General features: G+C 47.6%; 2 protein-coding genes across 4 annotated transcripts in view; both read right to left on the bottom strand.

Moving 5' to 3' along the window:
• Nucleotides 1–4724, bottom strand: part of BATF3 (basic leucine zipper ATF-like transcription factor 3) — a 44223-nt gene extending 39499 nt beyond the window's left edge. The window contains exon 1 of one of the 2 annotated variants that reach the window (XM_077292222.1): nucleotides 4077–4724. In XM_077292222.1, coding sequence (XP_077148337.1) covers nucleotides 4077–4163 — 87 coding nt within the window. In that variant the 5' untranslated portion in view covers nucleotides 4164–4724. Of the gene's footprint in view, nucleotides 1–2528; nucleotides 2622–4076 lie in introns of those variants that run through there. The other variant, XM_077292223.1, reaches the window with a different exon arrangement.
• Nucleotides 4725–15576: 10852 nt separating this feature from the next.
• NSL1 (NSL1 component of MIS12 kinetochore complex) overlaps nucleotides 15577–22658 on the bottom strand; it is a 29769-nt gene continuing 22687 nt past the window's right edge. The window contains exons 6-7 of one of the 2 annotated variants that reach the window (XM_077282294.1): nucleotides 21253–21320; nucleotides 15577–17131 (exon numbers count right to left, since the gene is read on the bottom strand). In XM_077282294.1, the coding sequence (XP_077138409.1) occupies nucleotides 16850–17131; nucleotides 21253–21320 (350 nt within the window). In that variant the 3' untranslated portion in view covers nucleotides 15577–16849. The remainder of the gene's footprint in view (nucleotides 17132–21252; nucleotides 21321–22658) is intronic. The other variant, XM_077282295.1, reaches the window with a different exon arrangement.

Here is a 22658-nt window from a genome sequence, read left to right as displayed (position 1 = left end):
CAGCAGGACTGCTACCTCAGCCTTTGTACAAGGAGGAACAGGAGGAGCACTGCCAGAGCTCTGCAAAATGACCTCCAGCAGGCCACAAATGTACATGTGTCTGCACAAACAGTTAGGAACCGACTCCATGAGGATGGTCTGAGTGCCCGACGTCCACAGATGGGGTTGTACTCACAGCCCAACACCGTGCAGGACGCCTGGCATTTGCCACAGAACACCAGGATTGGCAAATTCGCCACTGGCACCCTGTGCTCTTCACAGATGAAAGCAGGTTCACACTGAGCACATGACAGACGTGACAGAGTCTGGAGATGCTGTGGAGAGCGATCTGCTGCCTGCAACATCCTTCAGCATGACCGGTTTGGCAGTTGGTCAGTAATGGTGTGGGGAGGCATTTCTTTAGAGGGCCGCACAGCCCTCCATGTGCTCGCCAGAGGTAGCCTGACTGCCATTAGGTACCGAGATGAGATCCTCAGACCCCTTGTGAGACCATATGCTGGTGCGGTTGGCCCTGGGTTCCTCCTAATGCAGGACAATGCCAGACCTCATGTGGCTGGAGTGTGTCAGCAGTTCCTGCAAGATGAAGGCATTGAAGCTATGAACTGGCCCGCCCGTTCCCCAGACCTGAATCCGATTGAGCACATCTGGGACATCGTGTCTCGCACCATCTACCAACGTCACGTTGCACCACAGACTGTCCAGGAGTTGGGGGATGCTTTAGTCCAGGTCTGGGAGGAGATCCCTCAGGAGATCATCCGCCGCCTCATCAGGAGCATGCCCAGGAGTTGTAGGGAGGCTATACAGGCACGTGGAGGCCACACACACTACTGGGCATCATTTCCTTGTCTTGAGGCATTTCCACTGAAGTTGGATCAGCCTGTAACTTCATTTTCCACTTTGATTTTGAGCATCATCGTTCCAACTGCAGACCTCCGTGGGATATTAGTTGTGATTTATGTTGATCATTTTTAGGTTTTATTGTTCTCAACACATTCCACTATGTAATGAATAAAGATTTACAACTGGAATATTTCATTCAGTGATATCTAGGATGTGGGACTTTAGTGTTCACTTTATTTTTTTGAGCAGTGTATATACGGTATGCACACACTGGATCCTCTAGAGCAGAATACATGAGGACTCAGAACAGGTGAATTCCCCTTTGTTTCTTTATTTTACTCACTTATATGGCGCCATTAATTTCCACAGTGCTCTACAGACATCATCATTGTAAGCATTGGGGCATTTTCTACACAAGTTTTCTAAAGTGGACAATCCCTTTAAGAGTAGAGCAATGTTTGGCATATATGAATCCTTCCTAGTGTAACCAAAGACAACACAAATAGCAGAATGGCTCCCCATCCCCTGGTGGTCACATGAGGGACTGCAAATCGCTCCTCCTATTTTTTTTTATACTGTGTTTTGTACAATTTTTGGAAATGGTAGCTAACAATATCTATATCACATGATGCACATACATTTCATACCATCACATGATGTAATGGAAAATAATGTAGCATAACCTTCTGAAGCAATAAACCACTAGAATTCACATGCTGCATAGTCTTACCCCTCAGATAGCCGGCGTTCTCCTGTATGGAGCTGTTGAGCTGAGAGTGGTCTTTTGGCCTCTTAAAGGGCCAGTAGCACTAACTGCTGCTCTCATCAACCAATGTCCAGTTATCCTGGATCTTATAAGAAAACCTCCCCGATCACTCTGGGCCTGGGGATTTGGTTCCTATTTCATGCAAATTTGATCATTCCCAATATTCTTGTTATGGTCCAAGGTTTAATATTTGACCTTGTTTTCCTGTTGGCTGCCTAACCTGACTTTAGCCTGACTACCATTTTTTTATTGATCTCTGCATGACCACCTTTTATTACTCTGACTAGGATTCTTTCCAGTATCCACTTCCATTCTATGCACTGTAGCAAAGCCAGGTAGGACAGGGTTAAATCCTAGCACTACATGTCTTGATTAGATGCACATGCCTAGTTTTGACTAAGAACCCGGGCCTGTTTTCTCTAGGCGTCAGTCTTCTGGATGTTGGGCAGAATCGAGTGTGCTGCTGGTGAGTGACCAATGAAAATGTGAGCTGTAGCTGGGAGAAAGACTAGCCAGAGTCTTTGAATGGAGACTGCTTGGGTCAGCTAGGAAAGCAGAGCAGTCTGTGTGTTGGAGCTGCAGAGTAACGTGTGGAAGCTGCAGCCTGTTCAGTGTGAACTGTGCATGGAGTTGAGCATGTCTGGTTGGCGCGGGGAGCTGCTGGAGCTCAGGCTGAACATGATACAGAGACTGTTTGACCGTACCTGTTCTGTGTATTAAGTTTGCTCCGTGATAAAGGACTGTAATCTGTTTGGGTGAGCTCACACTGAAATATAAACTGCTGAATTAACTATTTACTGTGATACCTTTGCGCCCAAAGAGGCTGTTTTTGGTTTTTAATCCCCTGGAGTTTTATGAAAGCAATAAAACAGCACGTTTAGACCAAACCACATAGCCTGTGTGAACGCTACCTAATGCCTACCTGAGAGTGAATCCCTACAGCATCGAGTGATGAGACAATTCTGGGGATAGCGACCAGAGCATTGCCACTGGCAAAGTTCATCCACTTGCAGGAGTCCAGGGTAAATGACTCACTATGCCTTAGACTCTCCTCCTTGGCTTAGTCTAAGCCAAATTAGCGGGTCCACATCACATGTAGAATATACATACAGTATATCAAAAAATTTACCAGTAATAGAACATACCAGTAATGTAATATATCAATAGTACAATAAACAAACAACCAGTAATATTACAATAATCCTTCAGTAATATAATATACCAATAATAGACAAGAAATATACTATAATATTAATGTACAAGAATAATAATATACCAGTAATATACAATATAATATACCTATAAGTATCAACAACATACCAATAACATACTAGCAATATAATATGCCAATAACATACCAGTAATATACCAATAATATACAATATAATATACCTATAAGATATCAACAACATACCAATAATATACCAGTAAGATTCCAATAGTCTAATATTTTATTGGTTAAGCAGTCATATCTTTGAGTAACATAATAACCCAATAGAATAATATGCCAGTCACATAAGAATTATGTACAAGTAATATAATATAATATACCTAGAGTATATTCCTACTATAATCTATCAGTAATATAACAATAACATATTATACCAGAAAGATAAGATATTAATAATGTGCAAGACAAGTAGCACAATATATCAATAGTATAATGTGCCAGTAATACAATGTATCATAAAACATCCTAGTAATATAAAATGGCAATAAAAAAACACCAATCACATGCCAGTACAGACAGGATACACTGGTATAATAAACTAGTAATGTAATATACCAGTAAAATAAAATATTAATAATATGCAAGTAGAACAATATATTAATAGAATAATATACCAGTAATATATTGTACCAAAAAACATCATAGTAATATAAAATTCCAATAACAAAATACACCAATCACAGGCCAGTACAGACAGGATACACTGGTATAATAAACTTGTGACATCACTGGCGGACACAGACAGAAAAAAGCCCTTGTTCAAGGACAATACATGGGCCCTATGCAGCCCAAGAGCTCCTAAAGATGCAAAATTGCACCAGTTTTGGAGTAGAAATGGTCCTCCTTACAGCAATGATATGTCTATCCATGTGTAACATAATATACCAGCAGTATAATTATACAATGTAATATATTATAGAAATAGCATTAATATTTAATATTCCTGTAATATGCCAATGAGGTTTTTAATGTGAATTTTACTGGCAGAGAAAAATATAACGTATAAACCATAATAAAAAAAAAAAAACACACATGCAGAAGAAAGACGGGCAGGAAAAACAATGCTCCGTATACATTATAAACACGTTTCACATTGAAATCAATTGGAACCTTTTATTAATGGGATGTTGATTGTTTTCCTGGAGGAGATGGAATCAGAACCTGCATCAAAATTCACATTACAAAACTCATTGTGAACGTATTGTGATAAAGCCTGCCTGCAATATCCTATCGGCATACCTGAGATAGGGCGTCCGCCTCCGATCCAGACGTGTTGTGCGCGCTCCTCGGGTAAGAACTGCTGGTGGAAGGTGACAGCTGTGACATCCTGTCTAGATGAAGACGCTCAGAAGTCAACGAGACCACATGAGATCACTTAAGGACCAGTAGACCATGGATGGGAGGAGACAGAGGTGGTACTCACAAACACTTGATGATCGCATGCAACTTCCAAGAAAACTGAAGACCAACACCGAGAAGAAACCAGGGTCCTCAATCAGAGACAGATGGTACAAAGGCCATTCCTAGAATCCAACCTGAACCCTGCCAGGTATGGAATTGACCGAATTAACCTCAATCTGTAGCAAAAAAATGGCAAAAATGTCGGCTATAGGTTCCAATAGATAGTAAGTGCTGGCACCACAATGGGAGCAGTAACGGCACCCTAACACCCCAACTCTTGGGGCTACAGGCGGCACGCCGGCTAAAGCAGATGGTGTGTCTGTCATGAGAGGTCCGTGCTTTATTAATGTGGCCGCTTCTTCTTCTTGGAATGGAGACTATAGATCATTTCAAGTAAGTCACGTGGAAACCCTTTGAAACGTAGAGGAAACCACAGTTGTGAGTGACAGGGAACTGAGAGAACGGTGCTCGGCCCTCAGCACTAACCTGAGAATTACTCACTTTCTTTGTGTTATGTGGATTGTAAAAAAAACACAGAATGAGACAGAAAGTCCCAGAACGTGGTGAAACTGAGCGCGCGTCTCGCACCGATACCAGGTTACTAGATGCCTTCTTGTTCCTCTTTATTATTTTGGTGAAAAGTCAATAATTACATAATAATAAAAATGTATCTTCCAAAAGAAATGCTATATGTTCCCATTAGCTATGGCATGGAAAAAGGCGACCGTCTGTAAGGGCAGCCTCATGGGGTCATGTTAGCATACATATTGGAGAGGTGGATTCGCTAAGTCCTAGGTTTGGATGAGCAGCACGGACCGGAGGCATTGGTGCAGCGAGCTACTGTGGAGTTGATCAACATGGATGACGCATGGATCAGCAGAGCTGGATCTGCAGGGCGACACGTGGATCAGTGTGGAACAGGTGAGCTGGGTATGCTGGATGGCAAACGGATCAATTAGGAACAGTGGGGCCGAGTCTGTAGACAACTCCCTGGAACAGCACAGCTGAGTGTGCAAGCAAACACTTTGGCACAACAGAGCCCAGTGTGCAGACAAACACATTAGAGCAGCAGAGCCAAGTATGCAGACAAGCACCTTGAAACAGCAGAGCAGTATATGCAAAATGGCACCATAGAACAGCATAGTCAAGTGTGCGGAAAAGCAACTTTAAACAGCAGAGCCATAGATGCAAAATGGCACCACAGAACAGTAGAGCCAAGTCTGCAGATAAGCACCTTGAAAAAGTAGAGCCAAATATGCAAAATCACACTATAGAACAGCAGAGCCAAGTGTACGGACAAGCACCTTGAAACAGCAGAGCTAAATATGCAGACTGGCACGTTGCAACAGCAGAGGTGAATATGTATGCAGACACATTGGAACAGACAGCAGAGCCAAGTGTGCATGCAAACACCTTGAAACTGCAGAGCTGAGCATGCAGATTGTCACCTTGGAACAGCAGAGATAAGTATGCAGATAAAAACCTTGGAATAACAGCCAGTATTTGTTACAGCAGTGAGGAGTTTGTCAGGAGAGATACGTTGGTGGATTTGTAGTAGAGCCCAGCAAGTAGAGCTGGGTTTGTCTTGTGACATACAGGGGAATGGAACAAGATATCAGCATGGATGGTGAACGACCTGAATACTCAGGCAGCGGGCTACTGCAGTGTCTAAAAAAGGCCAGGGGAGTGGCGTCAGAGGTTCATGACTTTGTACTGCAGCTGCAGTACATATCAATACACTCCTCAGCTGCTGCAGAACCTCACAATACACCACAGCTGCTGCAGAACTTCATAATATACAACTCAGCTGCTTCAGAACCTCATAATACGCACTTCAGCTGCTGCAGAACCTCATAATACACATCAACTGCTGCAGATCACAATAATAAATAGCTGCTACAAAAGATGAGCATATTTCAGATTAATCTATTCACTCATCCCCTCATTCTTCCAAAGAGGTTTTGCAGCAGCTGAGGCATAATATACAAATACTATGAATTGTAAATAATAGGTTACAGTTAAAAACTTGTACATTGAGGTTTATTGTTAGTAACTTGTAAGCAGATAGAGTGGGGTCTCTGCACAGGATCCTCATATCACCATCACAGGGACCAGTAGCTGAATATGGGGTCTGTCCTGCATTACACATTCAACCTATTGAGAATGAACACTGTAATTGTCACGATTCACACTGTGCTGCCAACACTATGTCATGGATCCCGGCAATGTCAGGGGTCCCGAGAGGATATCTTTATCGTCCTCACTCCTCACACCAATTTGTCTCGAACCGGGGTTGTTTGGTTGCCCCCTGGTTCCTTCTGAATGGGATTTATCTATATTCCACTTCCCAGTTCCAGTTTGGAACTTGAAGCTCTCTGGCGCCCCCCTTACCCTCAAGTCAGATTAGGTACTGCACCTAGGGTAATTAGTTACCAGAAAGGCTCTCTGCTATGTACTGGCTACAGGGCTCACAGCAACGAGGGCGATTTAACTACTCCCACTCAGGCGGAAACAATAATTAACGCCACAAAGCTTCCCAAATGCACTGAACAAAGTATGCTGCCACCAGCTCCGATTTTCACCAAAGGAATAACGGGTCCGGAGCCAACCCAAATCAGCAGCGTAATTCACCTCAGAGGACGCACAGTTCGTTATAGAGCAGAGAGACAAGCTAGCAAATTATACATTTTAATCCAAAAAAAGGTAGGCAGTGTTTACAAAGTATTAAAAAGATATTATAAAGGTTGACAACTCGTACGTACATTGCAATTACAACTAAAATAAGGATTAAAATGGAAAGAGAACACTTACAGGTTGTTATGTCATGGTATAATCTTGGCTGGCCTGTGGCATAGAAGGATAAATACATCCAGATGCATAGAACAGCTTTGCTGAGCTGCTCTTAGCCCGCTTCCTGGGTCAAGACTAACACCCAATTCAGCAGGGGTAAAGATATGCCCTCTTGTCATGACATCACTAAGTGGGCTGAGTAATGATATGCACTGCTTTTGCAACTATTTAGTTTTGGGAGTCTTGAGATGAAGGCATTCCAGGGAGTGGGAGGGGCTGCTGCACCTTCGTCTCCCATTACACTATATAGCAGGGGAGAGGGAGGGTGAGTGGCTTTACAGGATTGGTCATCTGCAGTTTGAAGCCACACCCTGCTCACACATTAGTATCAAGTTGCAGTGTCTCTGCCATATGGCTTTGTGTCTGTATCCGTAAATGCAGTGGGAGAGGAAGGGGGGTCGAATCTGCAGCATGTCTGTCCTCTGCTCCTGGATGTAGCAGAGCTCATTGTGCGCAATAATACACAATCAAATACCTCCTGTTCCTGACACCTCCCCCTTTTGGACTGCGCTATGGAGGCAGAACCTCTCGGTACTCCTCCATGCACACCTCAGCAGGTTCGCCCAGGCAGGACAACCCATCTGCATTGCCAGGCTCTGGCTTCATGGAGTTCCCGCCTACCCGGTGCCCCAGGTAGTGGACCTCGCTCATGCCTATCTGGCCCTTTCCCGGCTTGATGGTCAGAGCGGCTCGGTGAATTCGCCTGAGCACCTCAAGATGCTGCAGATATTCACCCCATGAGGAACTGAAGATGGCAATGTCATCCAGGTATGCCACTGCGTACTTCTCCAGTCCCTGAAGCAGGTGGTTGACCATCCGCTGGAAAGTGGCAGGAGCATTCTTCATGCTGATGGGCATGACCGTGGACTCGTACAGTCCGAAGGGCAGACTTCTCCTGCGCCTCAGGGCTCAGGGGAATCTGCCAGTATCCTTGACTCAGATCCATTATGGTAAGATATTTTGTGCCAGCTAACATCTCAAGCAGCTCCTCGATGCCCTGTATTGGGTGTGCATAAGAGGCTGTGATGGCGTTCAGTGGTCCGATCCTTCTTTGGCATGAGAACTACAATGAGACCTATATGCTCTTTGACCACTGAATCACCCCCAGCTGTAACATCTCATCGATCTCCTGGTGCATAACCTGCTGCACCTCGTTGGAGATCCGATAGGGTGTTTGCCGTAGTGGGGCATGATTCCCGGTGTCCACCTCATGGACCGCTAACGTCGTCCTTCCAGGTAGGTTGGAGAACACAACCCGGAAGGGTTCTGGCGTGCTCCGCAACTGCGACCTCTGGTGTTCGGTTAGCACGGCGCTTGCCTCTAAGTTCCCAATGGACCCACCGGCCTTGGCTTGGGCCAGCATGTCCAGGAGGGGGTCTTCCTCCCCGTCTTCGGGCAGGCTGCAGACCGGTAGGATGTAAGGTACACGTTTGTGATGAGCCTTCATCATGTTGACATAAAAGGCCTTTTGCCTACCCCGAGTGTGGTCAAGCGTGACCACGTAGGTGACCGGGTTGAGCTGTTGGTGGATGACGTACGGGCCTTCCCAGGCTGCCTGAAGATTATCCTTTGGTACGGGGACCAGCACCCACATCTTTTGACCCATGTGGTAGGTCCGCTCCCAGGCGTTCTAGTCGTACCAGTGCTTCTGGTCAGCCTGAGCCTGCGTCATGTTGTCATGCACAACTGCGTCAAGGTCTGCATTTTGTCACGGAAGCGCATGACATACTCCACTATGGACACTTCAGAAGAGTTTGGCTCCTCTTCCCAGGATTCCCTTACCAATCCAAGGGGTCTCCGGACTCGCCTGCCGTACAAGAGCTCGAAGGGGGAAAACCCTGTCGAGGCCTGCGGAACCTCTCTGTAAGCGAATAGCAGGTGTGGGAAGCACCACTCCCAGTCACGTTCTTCGGTCTCAACCAGCATGCGTAGCGTCTGTTTGAGGGTACCATTGAAGCGCTCACACAAGTCATTGTTCTGTGGGTGATACGCACTCGATACCAGGTGCTTCACCTGCATTTTCTTACAGAGAGCCTCCATTAGGCGAGACATGAATTGGGTCACTTGATCGGTAAGCATCTCCCTGGGAAATCCTACCCGTGAAAAGATTGCCAACAGTGCATCCGCCACCTTATCTGCCCTAGTTGAGGACAGAACCACTGCCTCTGGGTACCAGGTAGCGTAGTCTACCACAGTAAGGATGTATTGCTTTCCAGAGCTGCTGGGAACGGCCAGCGGGCCCACAATGTCCACTGCGATCCTCTGGAAAGGCTCCTCTATCACTGGCAAAGGGATCAGGGGAGCCATAAGAGCAGGCCCCGCCTTCCCCACTCTTTGACAGGTGATACAGGAGCAGCAGTAGTTTGTCACATCTGTCCCGATCTTGGGCCAATAGAAGTGTTGAGACAGCCGGGCCTTAGTTTTGCTGATCCCCAAGTGTCCAGTGAGCAGGATCTCATGGGCAATCCGCAGCAACTCACCCCTGAATTGGTACGGGACGACCAGCTGTCTTTTCCTCAACCACTCCTTTTGCGATTTTCCGGGTACTGTCTCCCGGTACAACCTCCCTCGTTCCCAGAACACCCTCTCCTTATCCGTCATGGAGGTGGGCATCTCGGTGAGGTGTCTCAAATTCTCCAGGCTCGCATCTGAGTGCAGAGCGGCCTGGAACTCATGGCTAGGGGCAGTTACCTTCCTCTGTGGCACTGATCAGTTGCACGGCATCACCTTCCTCACGGTTCCTATGCATCTCCCCATTTCCCTGAGCACCATCGCTTGCTCCTGTTAGAGGTTCCTCAGCCATCCCACCCCGCAGAGTGACATGGCTGAGCACTCCTGCACCTGTGAACACATCATTCCTAGGAAACAAATGGTTATCAGGTAAAACATGCATATTTTCATCATTCGCATTAGTATTACCCTCGGCATTTTGAGAAAAATCGTTATCAAGTACATTATTAACCGGTAAAGCATTGTCAGGTAACACATGCAATTTCCCACTGCTATCATCCGCGTTCGATCGGGGAGGAGAGTCAGGGACAGAGTATGCAACCATTCTCCCCAGATCAGTCCCCAATAAAACATCAGTGGGCAAGTTATCGGACAGCCCCACTTCCTTCACCCCGCTCCTGGCACCCCAATCTATACACACCCGGACCATTGGAAGGGGACAGCGGATGCCCCCAATCCCGGTGACAGGGTTTTCCCCAGAATGATCTCTTCAGGGGCCGCCAGTTTGGGTCAGATAAGGGTTCGTTCAGCCCTGGGGTCCTTGAGGCCTGTAGCGACATGGCCTCCCACGATGACGTGCTGCTCGTTGTCACACACCCTCCCAACCGCCCTACCCACCAAAAGAACTGCTGCATTAGGCCCTGGGGCTTTGGCTGGGGGGGTTCTTCTACTTCTCCGGATAGTAGGCGCTGATATGACCAGTCTGTTTGCAGGAAAAACAATGGCGAAGGTTGGAGGTAGGTCTGGTGCTGTTGGCAACGAGGACAGGGCCTCTGTTGTGTTGGCTGGCAGGGGTACTGGTGTTGGTTGCAGGCTTACCCCGTCTCCAGCTGGCTGTTACTGGATTCCGCACTTCCGATCTACGGTTGGCCTCATAGGCATCAGCAGTCAGCGCTGCTTTCATCACGTCTTAGGGCTCTCTGTCCATCTCGAACTGTCGCACCTCAGCTGGGCAAAGATATAAGAACTGGTCTTTGATCATCAGGTCCTGCAGCTGTGCAAAGGTGGTCACTGACAGTCCTTGGGTCCACTGGTCAAAGTGGGTCCCGAGTCCATGCGCCACATCGCTGTAACTGTCGTGCGGGCCACGTTGGAGGTTCCGGAACTTTCTACGGTAAACCTCAGGTGTCAGCTGGTACTTGGTTATCAGGGCCTGCTTGATGGCCTCAATCTTTGTCCTGGTCTGGCGGGAGAGCAGCAAATGCCTCCACAGCTTTGCCTTTTAGGCCTGGGGTCAGGTATCGGGCCCATTGATTCCCAGGCAGCCGGTACTGTCTGCAGGCTCTCTCTAATGCCCCCAAAAAAGTGTCCAAGTCCCCGTCCTTTTCCATCACAGGAACGTGCTCTGGCTGGGGTTTAGGGGTCTGAGCGCTGTTGAGCTCGCCGCTGGACAGGGACAACCTCGGCCCATGGAGTTGGGCCAACGCCAGCTGGTGCTCCCGGTCCGCTTGACGCTCGGTTCTCTCCGCCTCTTAGAATGGCAGGACCAGCTGCAGACGTCTCTCTGTCTCGTCTGCGGAGCATTGTTGCAGAGCCAGCTGCAGGCGGAGGTACACGCTCCCATGGTTGCAAGTAGGGCCGGCATTCAGTGGTTGGACCTCTGCGGCAGCCCCATTTTCGCTGGCGCCAGCTTCTGCGGCCACAAGGCTCTGAGAGCAGTCTGGAGCTGCTTCCCATTGCTCCAGATGCGCGACTAGTTGGTCTTTGTTTTTGCCAGCAAAGTCAATCTGCTGCGACATGCACATGGGAATAAGAGTGTCCTTGGTCTGCATCTTATAAAAGGTTTCTCCCAGCACAAACATGGTTGCCAATAAAAGATAGAAAAACGAAGAGAAGGGTAGAGGGTAATCGCAAGTACACACAATTGTCTCAGGACTAGTAAACACTGAGCTTGCTCTCCAAACTTAGGCTGCCTTCACACTAGCAGTATTTGTAAGCCAAAACCAGGAGTGGAACAATTAGAGGAAAAGTATAAAAGAAACATATGCACCACTTCTCCATTTATCACCCACTCCTGGTTTTGGCTTACAAATACTGATGAGAAATACTGACCAAATACTGATAGTGTGACGGCAGCCTTATTTGCGCAGAGTCCTCTCAAGAACTGTGCAAGTTTTTAGTGAGAGGAATGATTGCTCAAACCAGATCACTAATGCTCTATTATCCCACCGCTCTGCCACCAATATGTCACGATTCACACTGTGCTGCCAACACTATGTCACGGATCCCAGCAATGTCAGGGATCCCGGGGAGGATATCTTTATCGCCCCCACTCCTCACACCAATTTGACTCCAACCGGGGTTGTTTGGTTGCCCCCTGGTTCCTTCTGAAGGGGATTTATCTATATCCCATCCCACTTCCGGTTTGGAACCTGCAGCTCTCTGGCGCCCCCTTACCCTCGGGTCAGATTAGGTACTGCACCTAGGGTAATTAGTCGCCAGAAAGGCTGTCTGCTATGTATTGGCTATTGGGCTCACTGCAGCGAGGGCGATATAACTACTCCCACTCAGGCAGGAACAATAATTAACAACGCCGCCGTCGCTACAAAGCTTCCCAAACGCATAGAACAAAGTATGCTGCCACCAGCTCCGATTTTCACCAAAGGAATAACGGGTCCGGAGCCAACCCAATTCAGTAGCGTAATTCACCTCAGAGGATGCACAGTTCGTTATAGAGCTGAGAGAGACAAGCTAGCAAATTATATATTTTACTCCAAAAAAAGGTAGGCAGTGTTTACAAAGTATTAAAAAGATATTATAAAGGAGACAATTCGTACATACATTGCAATTACAAATAAAATAAGGATTAAAATGGAAAGAGAACACTTACAGGTCGTTATGTCATGGTATCATCTTGGCTGGCCTGTGGCTTAGGAGGATAAATACATCCAGATGCATAGAACAGCTTTGCTGAGCTGCTGTTAGCCCGCTTCCTGGGCCAAGACTAACACCCAATTCAGCAGTGGTAAAGATATGCCCTCTTGCCGTGACATCACTAAGTGGGCTGAGTAATGATATGCACTGCTTTTCCAACTATTTATGTTTTGGGAGTCTTGAGACAAAGTTCCTGGCAGTGGGATGGGCTGCTGCACCTTGGTCTCCCATTACACTACACCACACCCTGCTCACACATTAGTATCAAGTTGCACAGTATCTCTGCCATATGGCTTTGTGACTGTATCAGCGAATGCAGTGTGTGTGTGTGTGTGTGTGTGTGGGGGGGGGGGGGTCGAATCTGCAGTGTGTCTGTCCTCTGCTCCTGGATGTAGCAGAGCTCAGTGTGCGCGATAATGCACAATCAAGTACCTTCTGTTCCTGGCAGTAATACTTCGTCCTCTGGGAAAATTACCGCATTTAATTTTTACAAAAACGATCATTTATTTGCCACAACTGGAAAATCCTTATATGATGGTTTTCCCACTGGAGATCCCTATCAATCCTGGGTCGTCAACTTATTTCTACAAACCTAGTTATTACTGGTATTAGTTCCTCACATTCTCCATTATGCTGTTCCTTTCAGAAGTTAAGCTCACAGACTTTGCACTCCGACATCTGACTTACATCCTGCATTATACTGCTGAGCTGCGCTCACTATTCTGCTGGTGCAGTCACTGTGTACATACATTACATTACTGATCCCAAGTTACATCCTGTATTATACCCGAGAGCTGCACTCACTATTCTGCTGGTGCAGTCACTGTGTACATAGATTACATTACTGATCCTGAGTTACATCCTGTATTATACTCCAGAGCTGCACTCACTATTCTGCTGGTGCAGTCACTGTGTACATACATTACATTACTGATCCCAAGTTACATCCTGAATTATACCCCAGAGCTGCACTCACTATTCTGCTGGTGCAGTCACTGTGTACATACATTACATTACTGATCCTGAGTTACATCCTGTATTATACCCGAGAGCTGCACTCACTATTCTGCTGGTGCAGTCACTGTGTACATACATTACATTACTGATCCCAAGTTACATCCTGTATTATACCCGAGAGCTGCACTCACTATTCTGCTGGTGCAGTCACTGTGTACATAGATTACATTACTGATCCTGAGTTACATCCTGTATTATACTCCAGAGCTGCAATGACTATTCTGCTGGTGCAGTCACTGTGTACATACATACATTACATTACTGATCCTGAGTTACATGCTGTATTATACCCCAGAGCTGCACTCACCATTCTGCTGGCACAGTCACTGTGTACATACATTACAGTAGTGATCCTGAGTTACATCCTGTATTATCCTCCAGAGCTGCACTCACTATTCTGCTAGTGCAGTCACTGTGTACATACATTACTGATCCCGAGTTACATGCTGTATTATACCCCAGAGCTGCAGTCCCTATTCTGCTGGTGCAGTCACTGTGTACATACATTACATTACTGATCCTGAGTTACACCCTGTATTATACCCCAGAGCTGCACTCACTATTCTGCTGGTGCAGTCACTGTGCACATACATCACATTACTGATCCTGAGTTACATCCTGTATTATACTCCAGAGCTGCACTCACTATTCTGCTGGTGCAGTCACTGTGTACATACATTACTGATCCTGAGTTACATCCTGTATTATACCCCAGAGCTGCACTCCCTATTCTGCTGGTGCAGTCACTGTGCACATACATTACTGATCCTGAGTTACATCCGGTATTATCCTCCAGAGCTGCACTCACTATTCTGCTGGTGCAGTCACTGTGTCTATACATTACATTACTGATCCGGAGTTACATCCTATATTATACTCCAGAGCTGCCCTCACTATTCTGCTGGTGCAGTCACTGTGTCTATACATTATTTATCATGCAATGTATTATACTCCAGAGCTACAGTCCCAATTCTACACACTTCAGAGCTGAACTCTCTCAGCAGCTGCAGTTATGTCAGGAATATTCCCATGTCTGTGTGAGCATGGCTACATGTACAATAGTTTCTATACTCCGTCATTATCGTGACCTGAGGGAGGGAGCAGTTGCTATAAAGTATTTTTAACACGAGGCGACGTGAGGTTCTCTGCACCACTTCTCCTCATAACACAGAATATAAATTTGGTCAGATCTGTGGTCAGACTGTCTCACTGTGCAGCGTGCCTGAGCGCACAGTAACTCAGCTGATACTCTTCATTTTTTAGATATCAGAATGACATTTTCTTAAAGGGATTGTCCAGAATTATAATAACATTGTCGCTTCGTCCCAAAAACAGCGCCACCTCTGTCCACAGGTTGTGTGTAGTATTGCAGATGAGTCCTATTCACATCTCTGCAGCCGAGATGTAATACCAGACAGAACTCAGGCAGGTGTGGCGCTGTTCATGGAAGAGAGAAGCTAAAACTGTACTAATGTAACCCCTTAGGACTCCATGAAGCACTATTGGTGCGGGTGTATGGAGCGGATATAGGAGCTGAGCCCACTTCACTCAAGGCAGAGGCCGGCTGTCTTACACAGCCAGCAGACTCATGTAGGGGGTCAATGCTCAGCTGCACCTAACCCCATCAACGCTGCTGTCAGTCACTGACAGTGGCATTTAAGCTGTACAATCCTACCAGGTCATCCATTGTGGGCTCCCAGATACCACCAGCAATGCAATCACATGGTACCACTGCCATGTTGGTACTCCTGTGAAGCTCATCATCAGGATTATGTAAAGAAATATCGATCACAGGTTTAAGTCCCCTAAGGGCACTACAGTAAAGAAAAAAAAAATTATAAATATATATAAATGTCTATACGCAACACTTGTTAAAAGTCTTATTTCATGAATCTGTATGAAACATCTGCTAAGCAAAGTTGTTTAGGAATACTTAAAAAGGAAAAAAAAAACACACTTAAATGGCACAAAATGTACAGACAATAAGGAAAAAATAAAAAAGCCCCTAAAAAGGAATACAATTATTCCAGAAAAGTGAAGAAACAGCAATAATAAATCAGGGCAATAGTGTTTCCAGCAGCTGCCACTAGGTGGAGCCCACTGCATACAGATTTTTTACAGCTCTCATTGAGTCCAAGTCATAGCTGAATACACGTGCTCTGAGCTCCCTCTAGTGGTGGCTGCAGGAAGTCAGTTTTATAATTTGTACTTTTATTATTTCATCTGAACAGAAAAAAACACCAAATTAAAGTCCTATCTTTAATACACAAGAAAAGATAAGGGGGGGAAAAAAAAAAAAATGAATGGCACAAAATGCATATGTACAAAAATACAGCGCTAGAAGGACTATATAATAAGGAGGAGATTGATATATGGTTTATAAAGGAAAGTGATAGACACCGTACGCGTGTAAGCGGTGTTATGGGAAAGATTGGATGGTCATGAGGCTTTCTTTTAAATTATTTATTTTGGAGTAACCACCAAATGTATATAATGTGCTCCATCAATCTATGACATTGGGTATTGCCAATAATATGGACAGATCCGTAGCACTGTCCCATTCAAATAAAACAGCACCTGGACGGTGAGGGTTGGTGAGCAATGCTGGGCAATATGCCCTTAAGGGGTCTCATGGATAGGCCGTCATTGGTGGAGATCAGACTCAGACCACCCTCTGTGACCTGGAACGCCCCTTCGTTGCTTACCAGTTGTGCTTTGTACATGTTAGTAATGTCCGCGTCTGGTCCAGTCCTATGCTTTTGAATGGGACAGTGCGACAAAGAGCTGCAATACCAGACGCCGCCACAACACAATATATGGCGCTGTTTCAGGTAAACAATGACGACACCGCGGCACTCACTTCAATCCGGCGATCACGGGGTGCCACGAGTTACACGCGTGCTGTTCTCATACTGATTAGCCTGAGATTATTAATCACTTTTTGTTAATTATTGCGCATGTTAAAAAAGGCAGAAATTCATCTACATCTACCAGAGCCGAGCCGTCCAGCATGGACATTCACCATCCGATGTGGATACGTGACCAGCGCTGACTGCGGCAAACATCCACCACGGAGAGCGGTATAGCATATGTAATAAGTTATATATAGCGGACTGTCAGCAATATGGCACAAATCGCCCTCATCCCTCCAGCTGGATTTTCCGCTTCGGTCTCAGAGGATAGAAGTCGCTCCGGGTTGCAGAACTCTGATGTCTTTTCGTGCTCCGCGTCGGTGCGATGTTTGCCGCGCGCTCGTTCTCACGCGGGGTGGTCTCTAACTCTTTCGGTAATGTTTTTTTCATATCTTGCAATACGACTCGACTCGAAAAGATATCTTGTCTTAGGCGGGATTTCTGCAGCACGGGCTGGAGGTTGAGAACTTGGGAAAATCCTTCAGCTTTTTCCAGCTGGGCTGGGAGTGCCTGGAAAAGGAGACCAAAAATATAAATAAAAAAGTGCAAGAAAGAAGACTGAGCGGATATTACATAATTTATTAATTATTATTTGTTATTATTATATAATAACACAATTTGCCAAAAACTAATAAACTACAAACACATCAGGCCGTGTGATGGCGCCATCTGGGGGCTGGAATATGATCGTGCAGCAGACGGCCGCTCTGCACAAGGATAGCCGCGTCATTAACATTTATAAGAGAGAAAACGGCAATTTTCGGCATGAACCCAGATCATGAATGATTTAGTCGGTGACCCAGAAGTTATGGGGCAAGGCTAAGGCAGGATCTATAGCGACAGAAGGGGATCTCCTGGGTCATTCACTGCTTGTTGGGCCTCCCCCTATAAGATCACGGGGTGCCACATAAGGCAGAGGTGTAATGAAGGCTCCGATGTCGGTCCTGTTCGAATACCAGTGTAATACAGAAGTAGTGCACCGTACGGAGACGGCAATCAGGTGATCATATGTTTCAAGACTAGACAGGACTCGAGCAGGGAAAAAAAAAAAAAAAAAAAGTACCGTATGTACTCGAGTATAAGCCGAGATTTTCAGGCCCAAATTTTTGGGCTGAAAGTGCCCCTCGGCTTATACTCGAGTCATGGTCGGCGGTGGGGTCGGCGGGTGAGGGGGAGAGAGCGTGTCGCATACTCACCTAGTCCCGGCGCTCCTGGTGCTCCCCCTGCCTGTCCCACGGTCTTCAGTGCCGCAGCTCGTCCCCTGTTCAGCGGTCACATGGTACCGCTCATTAGAGAAATGAATATGGACTCCACTCCCATAGGGGTGGAGCCGCAAATTCATTCCTCTAATCAGCGGTAACGGTGACCGCTGACAGAGGAAGAGGCTGCGGCACCCGGAGACCAACTGTCCGGGATAAGGAGCGGGACGCCGGGAGCAGGTAAGTATCTCATAGTCACCTGTCCGCGTTCCACACGCCGGGCGCCGCTCCGTCTTCGCGTCCTCTTGTTCTGACTGTTCAGGTCAGAGGGCGCGATGACGCATATAGTGCGCGCGCCGCCCTCTGCCTGATCAGTCAGTGCGGAGAGACGCCGGGACGGGACGCTGAGGAGCTGCAAGCAAGAGAGGTGAGTATGTGTTTTTTTTTTTTATTGCAGCAGCAGCATTGTATATTGCACAGATTTATGTGGAGTATCTATGGGGCAACGGTGCAGAGCATTATATATATGGCACAGCTTTGTGGAGCATCTATGGGGCCATAATCAAAGGTGCAGGGCATTGTATATGGCACAGCTATCTATGGGGCCATAATCAAAGGTGCAGGGCATTGTATATGGCACAGCTATCTATGGGGCCATAATCAAAGGTGCAGGGCATTATATATGGCACAGCTATCTATGGGGCCATAATCAAAGGTGCAGGGCATTGTATATGGCACAGCTATCTATGGGGCCATAATCAAAGGTGCAGGGCATTGTATATGGCACAGCTATCTATGGGGCCATAATCAAAGGTGCAGGGCATTGTATATGGCACAGCTATCTATGGGGCCATAATCAAAGGTGCAGGGCATTATATATGGCACAGCTATCTATGGGGCCATAATCAAAGGTGCAGGGCATTGTATATGGCACAGCTTTCTATGGAGCATCTATGGGGCCATAATGAACTGTGCAGAGCATTATATATGGGGCAGCTTTATGTGGAGCGTCTATGGGGCTATACTGAACGGTGCAGAGCATTATATATGGCACAGCTTTATGTGGAGCATCTATGGGGCCATAATGAACAGTGCAGAGCATTATATGTGGCACAGCTTATGTATTTATAATGAACAGTATGGAGCATCTATTTTTAATTTTGAAATTCACCGGTAGCTGCTGCATTTTCCACCCTAGGCTTATACTCGAGTCAATAAGTTTTCCCAGTTTTTTGTGGCAAAATTAGGGGGGGTCTGCTTATACTTGAGTATATATGGTAAACTTTTTTTTTTCCAAAACTTAAAAGAAAAAAAAATTATATTAGATTCTAAAATTGTTTATTCTTCCATATATAAAAAAAATGAAAACAACCTATTTACTGGATTTTTGCAGTGCCATCATCTTTTTTTGTGTAATTTATTGCAATAGATTCTAAAATTGTTTATTCTTCCATAAAAAATTAAAATTGGAATAAGAAGTTTTACTGGATGTTTTGTGTGCCATCATATTTTCAGTGAAAATTTTATTCCACTTTTTTTTTTATATAGAAGAATGTATTTTTTTTCATAATTTAATATAATTAATTATAATTCATTAAGTAAAAAAAAAAAAAAAAATAGCACTCCAAAAATCCAGTGAAATAGTTTTTATTCCAATTTTTTTGATATGGAAGAAGAATCTATTTTACTGGGTTTTTAGAGTGCTGACAATATGTTGTACTATTCAGAGAATATCTGGTTGAAGTGTTTGGGGATTTGCACTCATTTATTTGCTGCTACGGTAAATGCATCATGTCGGGCTGGGCATACTAAAAAGAAGAAGTGGCAGTAGATAAAAGGGGGATTGCATCGCTCCTGTCCGGTGGCCGCCATGGCAGGGCTCCTGTCCGGTGGCCGCCATGGCAGGGCTCCTGTCCGGTGGCCGCCATGGCAGGGCTCCTGTCCGGTGGCCGCCATGGCAGGGCTCCTGTCCGGTGGCCGCCATGGCAGGGCTCCTGTCCGGTGGCCGCCATGGCAGGGCTCCTGTCCGGTGGCCGCCATGGCAGGGCTCCTGTCCGGTGGCCGCCATGGCAGGGCTCCTGTCCGGTGGCCGCCATGGCAGGGCTCCTGTCCGGTGGCCGCCATGGCAGGGCTCCTGTCCGGTGGCCGCCATGGCAGGGCTCCTGTCCGGTGGCCGCCATGGCAGGGCTCCTGTCCGGTGGCCGCCATGGCAGGGCTCCTGTCCGGTGGCCGCCATGGCAGGGCTCCTGTCCGGTGGCCGCCATGGCAGGGCTCCTGTCCGGTGGCCGCCATGGCAGGGCTCCTGTCCGGTGGCCGCCATGGCAGGGCTCCTGTCCGGTGGCCGCCATGGCAGGGCTCCTGTCCGGTGGCCGCCATGGCAGGGCTCCTGTCCGGTGGCCGCCATGGCAGGGCTCCTGTCCGGTGGCCGCCATGGCAGGGCTCCTGTCCGGTGGCCGCCATGGCAGGGCTCCTGTCCGGTGGCCGCCATGGCAGGGCTCCTGTCCGGTGGCCGCCATGGCAGGGCTCCTGTCCGGTGGCCGCCATGGCAGGGCTCCTGTCCGGTGGCCGCCATGGCAGGGCTCCTGTCCGGTGGCCGCCATGGCAGGGCTCCTGTCCGGTGGCCGCCATGGCAGGGCTCCTGTCCGGTGGCCGCCATGGCAGGGCTCCTGTCCGGTGGCCGCCATGGCAGGGCTCCTGTCCGGTGGCCGCCATGGCAGGGCTCCTGTCCGGTGGCCGCCATGGCAGGGCTCCTGTCCGGTGGCCGCCATGGCAGGGCTCCTGTCCGGTGGCCGCCATGGCAGGGCTCCTGTCCGGTGGCCGCCATGGCAGGGCTCCTGTCCGGTGGCCGCCATGGCAGGGCTCCTGTCCGGTGGCCGCCATGGCAGGGCTCCTGTCCGGTGGCCGCCATGGCAGGGCTCCTGTCCGGTGGCCGCCATGGCAGGGCTCCTGTCCGGTGGCCGCCATGGCAGGGCTCCTGTCCGGTGGCCGCCATGGCAGGGCTCCTGTCCGGTGGCCGCCATGGCAGGGCTCCTGTCCGGTGGCCGCCATGGCAGGGCTCCTGTCCGGTGGCCGCCATGGCAGGGCTCCTGTCCGGTGGCCGCCATGGCAGGGCTCCTGTCCGGTGGCCGCCATGGCAGGGCTCCTGTCCGGTGGCCGCCATGGCAGGGCTCCTGTCCGGTGGCCGCCATGGCAGGGCTCCTGTCCGGTGGCCGCCATGGCAGGGCTCCTGTCCGGTGGCCGCCATGGCAGGGCTCCTGTCCGGTGGCCGCCATGGCAGGGCTCCTGTCCGGTGGCCGCCATGGCAGGGCTCCTGTCCGGTGGCCGCCATGGCAGGGCTCCTGTCCGGTCGCTCATCTCCATCAGCACCGTTCACCTCGGATCCTGAAGCGAGCGGCGCAGGACGAGCACTTTACACAAGTCAGACTTTCTTACTTTCATGGTTTCTCTGATCTGCTGAGAGATGGAGGCCGTCGTAGCAGTTTGTTCAGTCATACGGGAATCTATGAAGAAGAAAAAAAAAAAAAAAAAAAAAAGGAAGGGTCTTATGATCTGGATTATTTTCATTTGCTTTCTGCACATTCTCACCATATAAACACGTTCACATGTCTGTTCAAACGTTGTCTGTTCCGTATTAAGAACTCTTGCCCAAAATGGATCTATTTGCTGACTGATGGAAACGCAATCAAAGGGACCACATCGATTATTATGGGGTCTGTCTTGGTTCTGTTTGGTATCAGTTTTTAGAGCAAAAGTAAAACCGCAGAATGCATTCTAACCCCCTCCCCCACAGAAAAACAAACACCTGCCAATCAATAATGATCAATCAGGGTCCCCTCTGCTTCTCTTTAGTCCATTTTGGGCATGAGTTCCATTTGTTTGTTCCTAAAAGTAAATAGAAAGACAGAGCTTCCAAACAGACATGTGAATACAGTCTTAGGCCTCTTTCACATGTCAGTGTGTACGGTACGCAATGTGAGTTTTCACACATACAGGAGACACTTACATACGTAGACACATTGAAATCTACGTTGCTGTGCACATGTCAGTGTGTATCCACAGTCCGCGTGACCAACACATAGACATGTCCATTTTTTACCAGCAGCACAAGCCGCAAAGCGTGCTGCACACGGATGACACACTGTAATGTCATCCGTGTGACACGTCCCGGCACCTGAGAAGCAGCGGTACTGTAAGCGCTGTTCCCCGGCACCGGGTGATGAAGATGGCTCTCATCATTTTCCCCTGCTCTGCCGGCGATCAGCTCAGTGAGTTCACAGCAGATCACCATGAGAATTTCGCATCTTAGTTACATAGTTATTAAGGTTGAAAGAAGACTGTAAGTCCATCTAGTTCAACCCATAGCCTAACCTAACATGCCCTAACATGTTGATCCAGGGGAAGGCAAAAAAACCCCATGTGGCAAAGAGTAACTCCACCATGGGGAAAAAAATTCCTTCCCGACTCCACATACGGCAATCAGACTAGTTCCCTGGATCAACGCCTTATCAAGGAATCTAGTGTATATACCCTGTAATATTATACTTTTCCAGAAAGGTATCCAGTCCCCTCTTAAATTTAAGTAATGAATCACTCATTACAACATCATACGGCAGAGAGTTCCATAGTCTCACTGCTCTTACAGTAAAGAATCCGCGTCTGTTATTATGCTTAAACCTTCTTTCCTCCAGACGTAGAGGATGCCCCCTTGTCCCTGTCTCAGGTCTATGATTAAAAAGATCATCAGAAAGGTCTTTGTACTGTCCCCTCATATATTTATACATTAAAATAAGATCACCCCTTAGTCTTCGTTTTTCCAAACTAAATAGCCCCAAGTGTAA

This window comes from Ranitomeya variabilis, chromosome 2 (genome assembly GCF_051348905.1).
Source record: "Ranitomeya variabilis isolate aRanVar5 chromosome 2, aRanVar5.hap1, whole genome shotgun sequence".
NCBI classification, from domain to species: domain Eukaryota; kingdom Metazoa; phylum Chordata; class Amphibia; order Anura; family Dendrobatidae; genus Ranitomeya; species Ranitomeya variabilis.
This window is presented reverse-complemented; position numbering and strand designations above follow the sequence as displayed.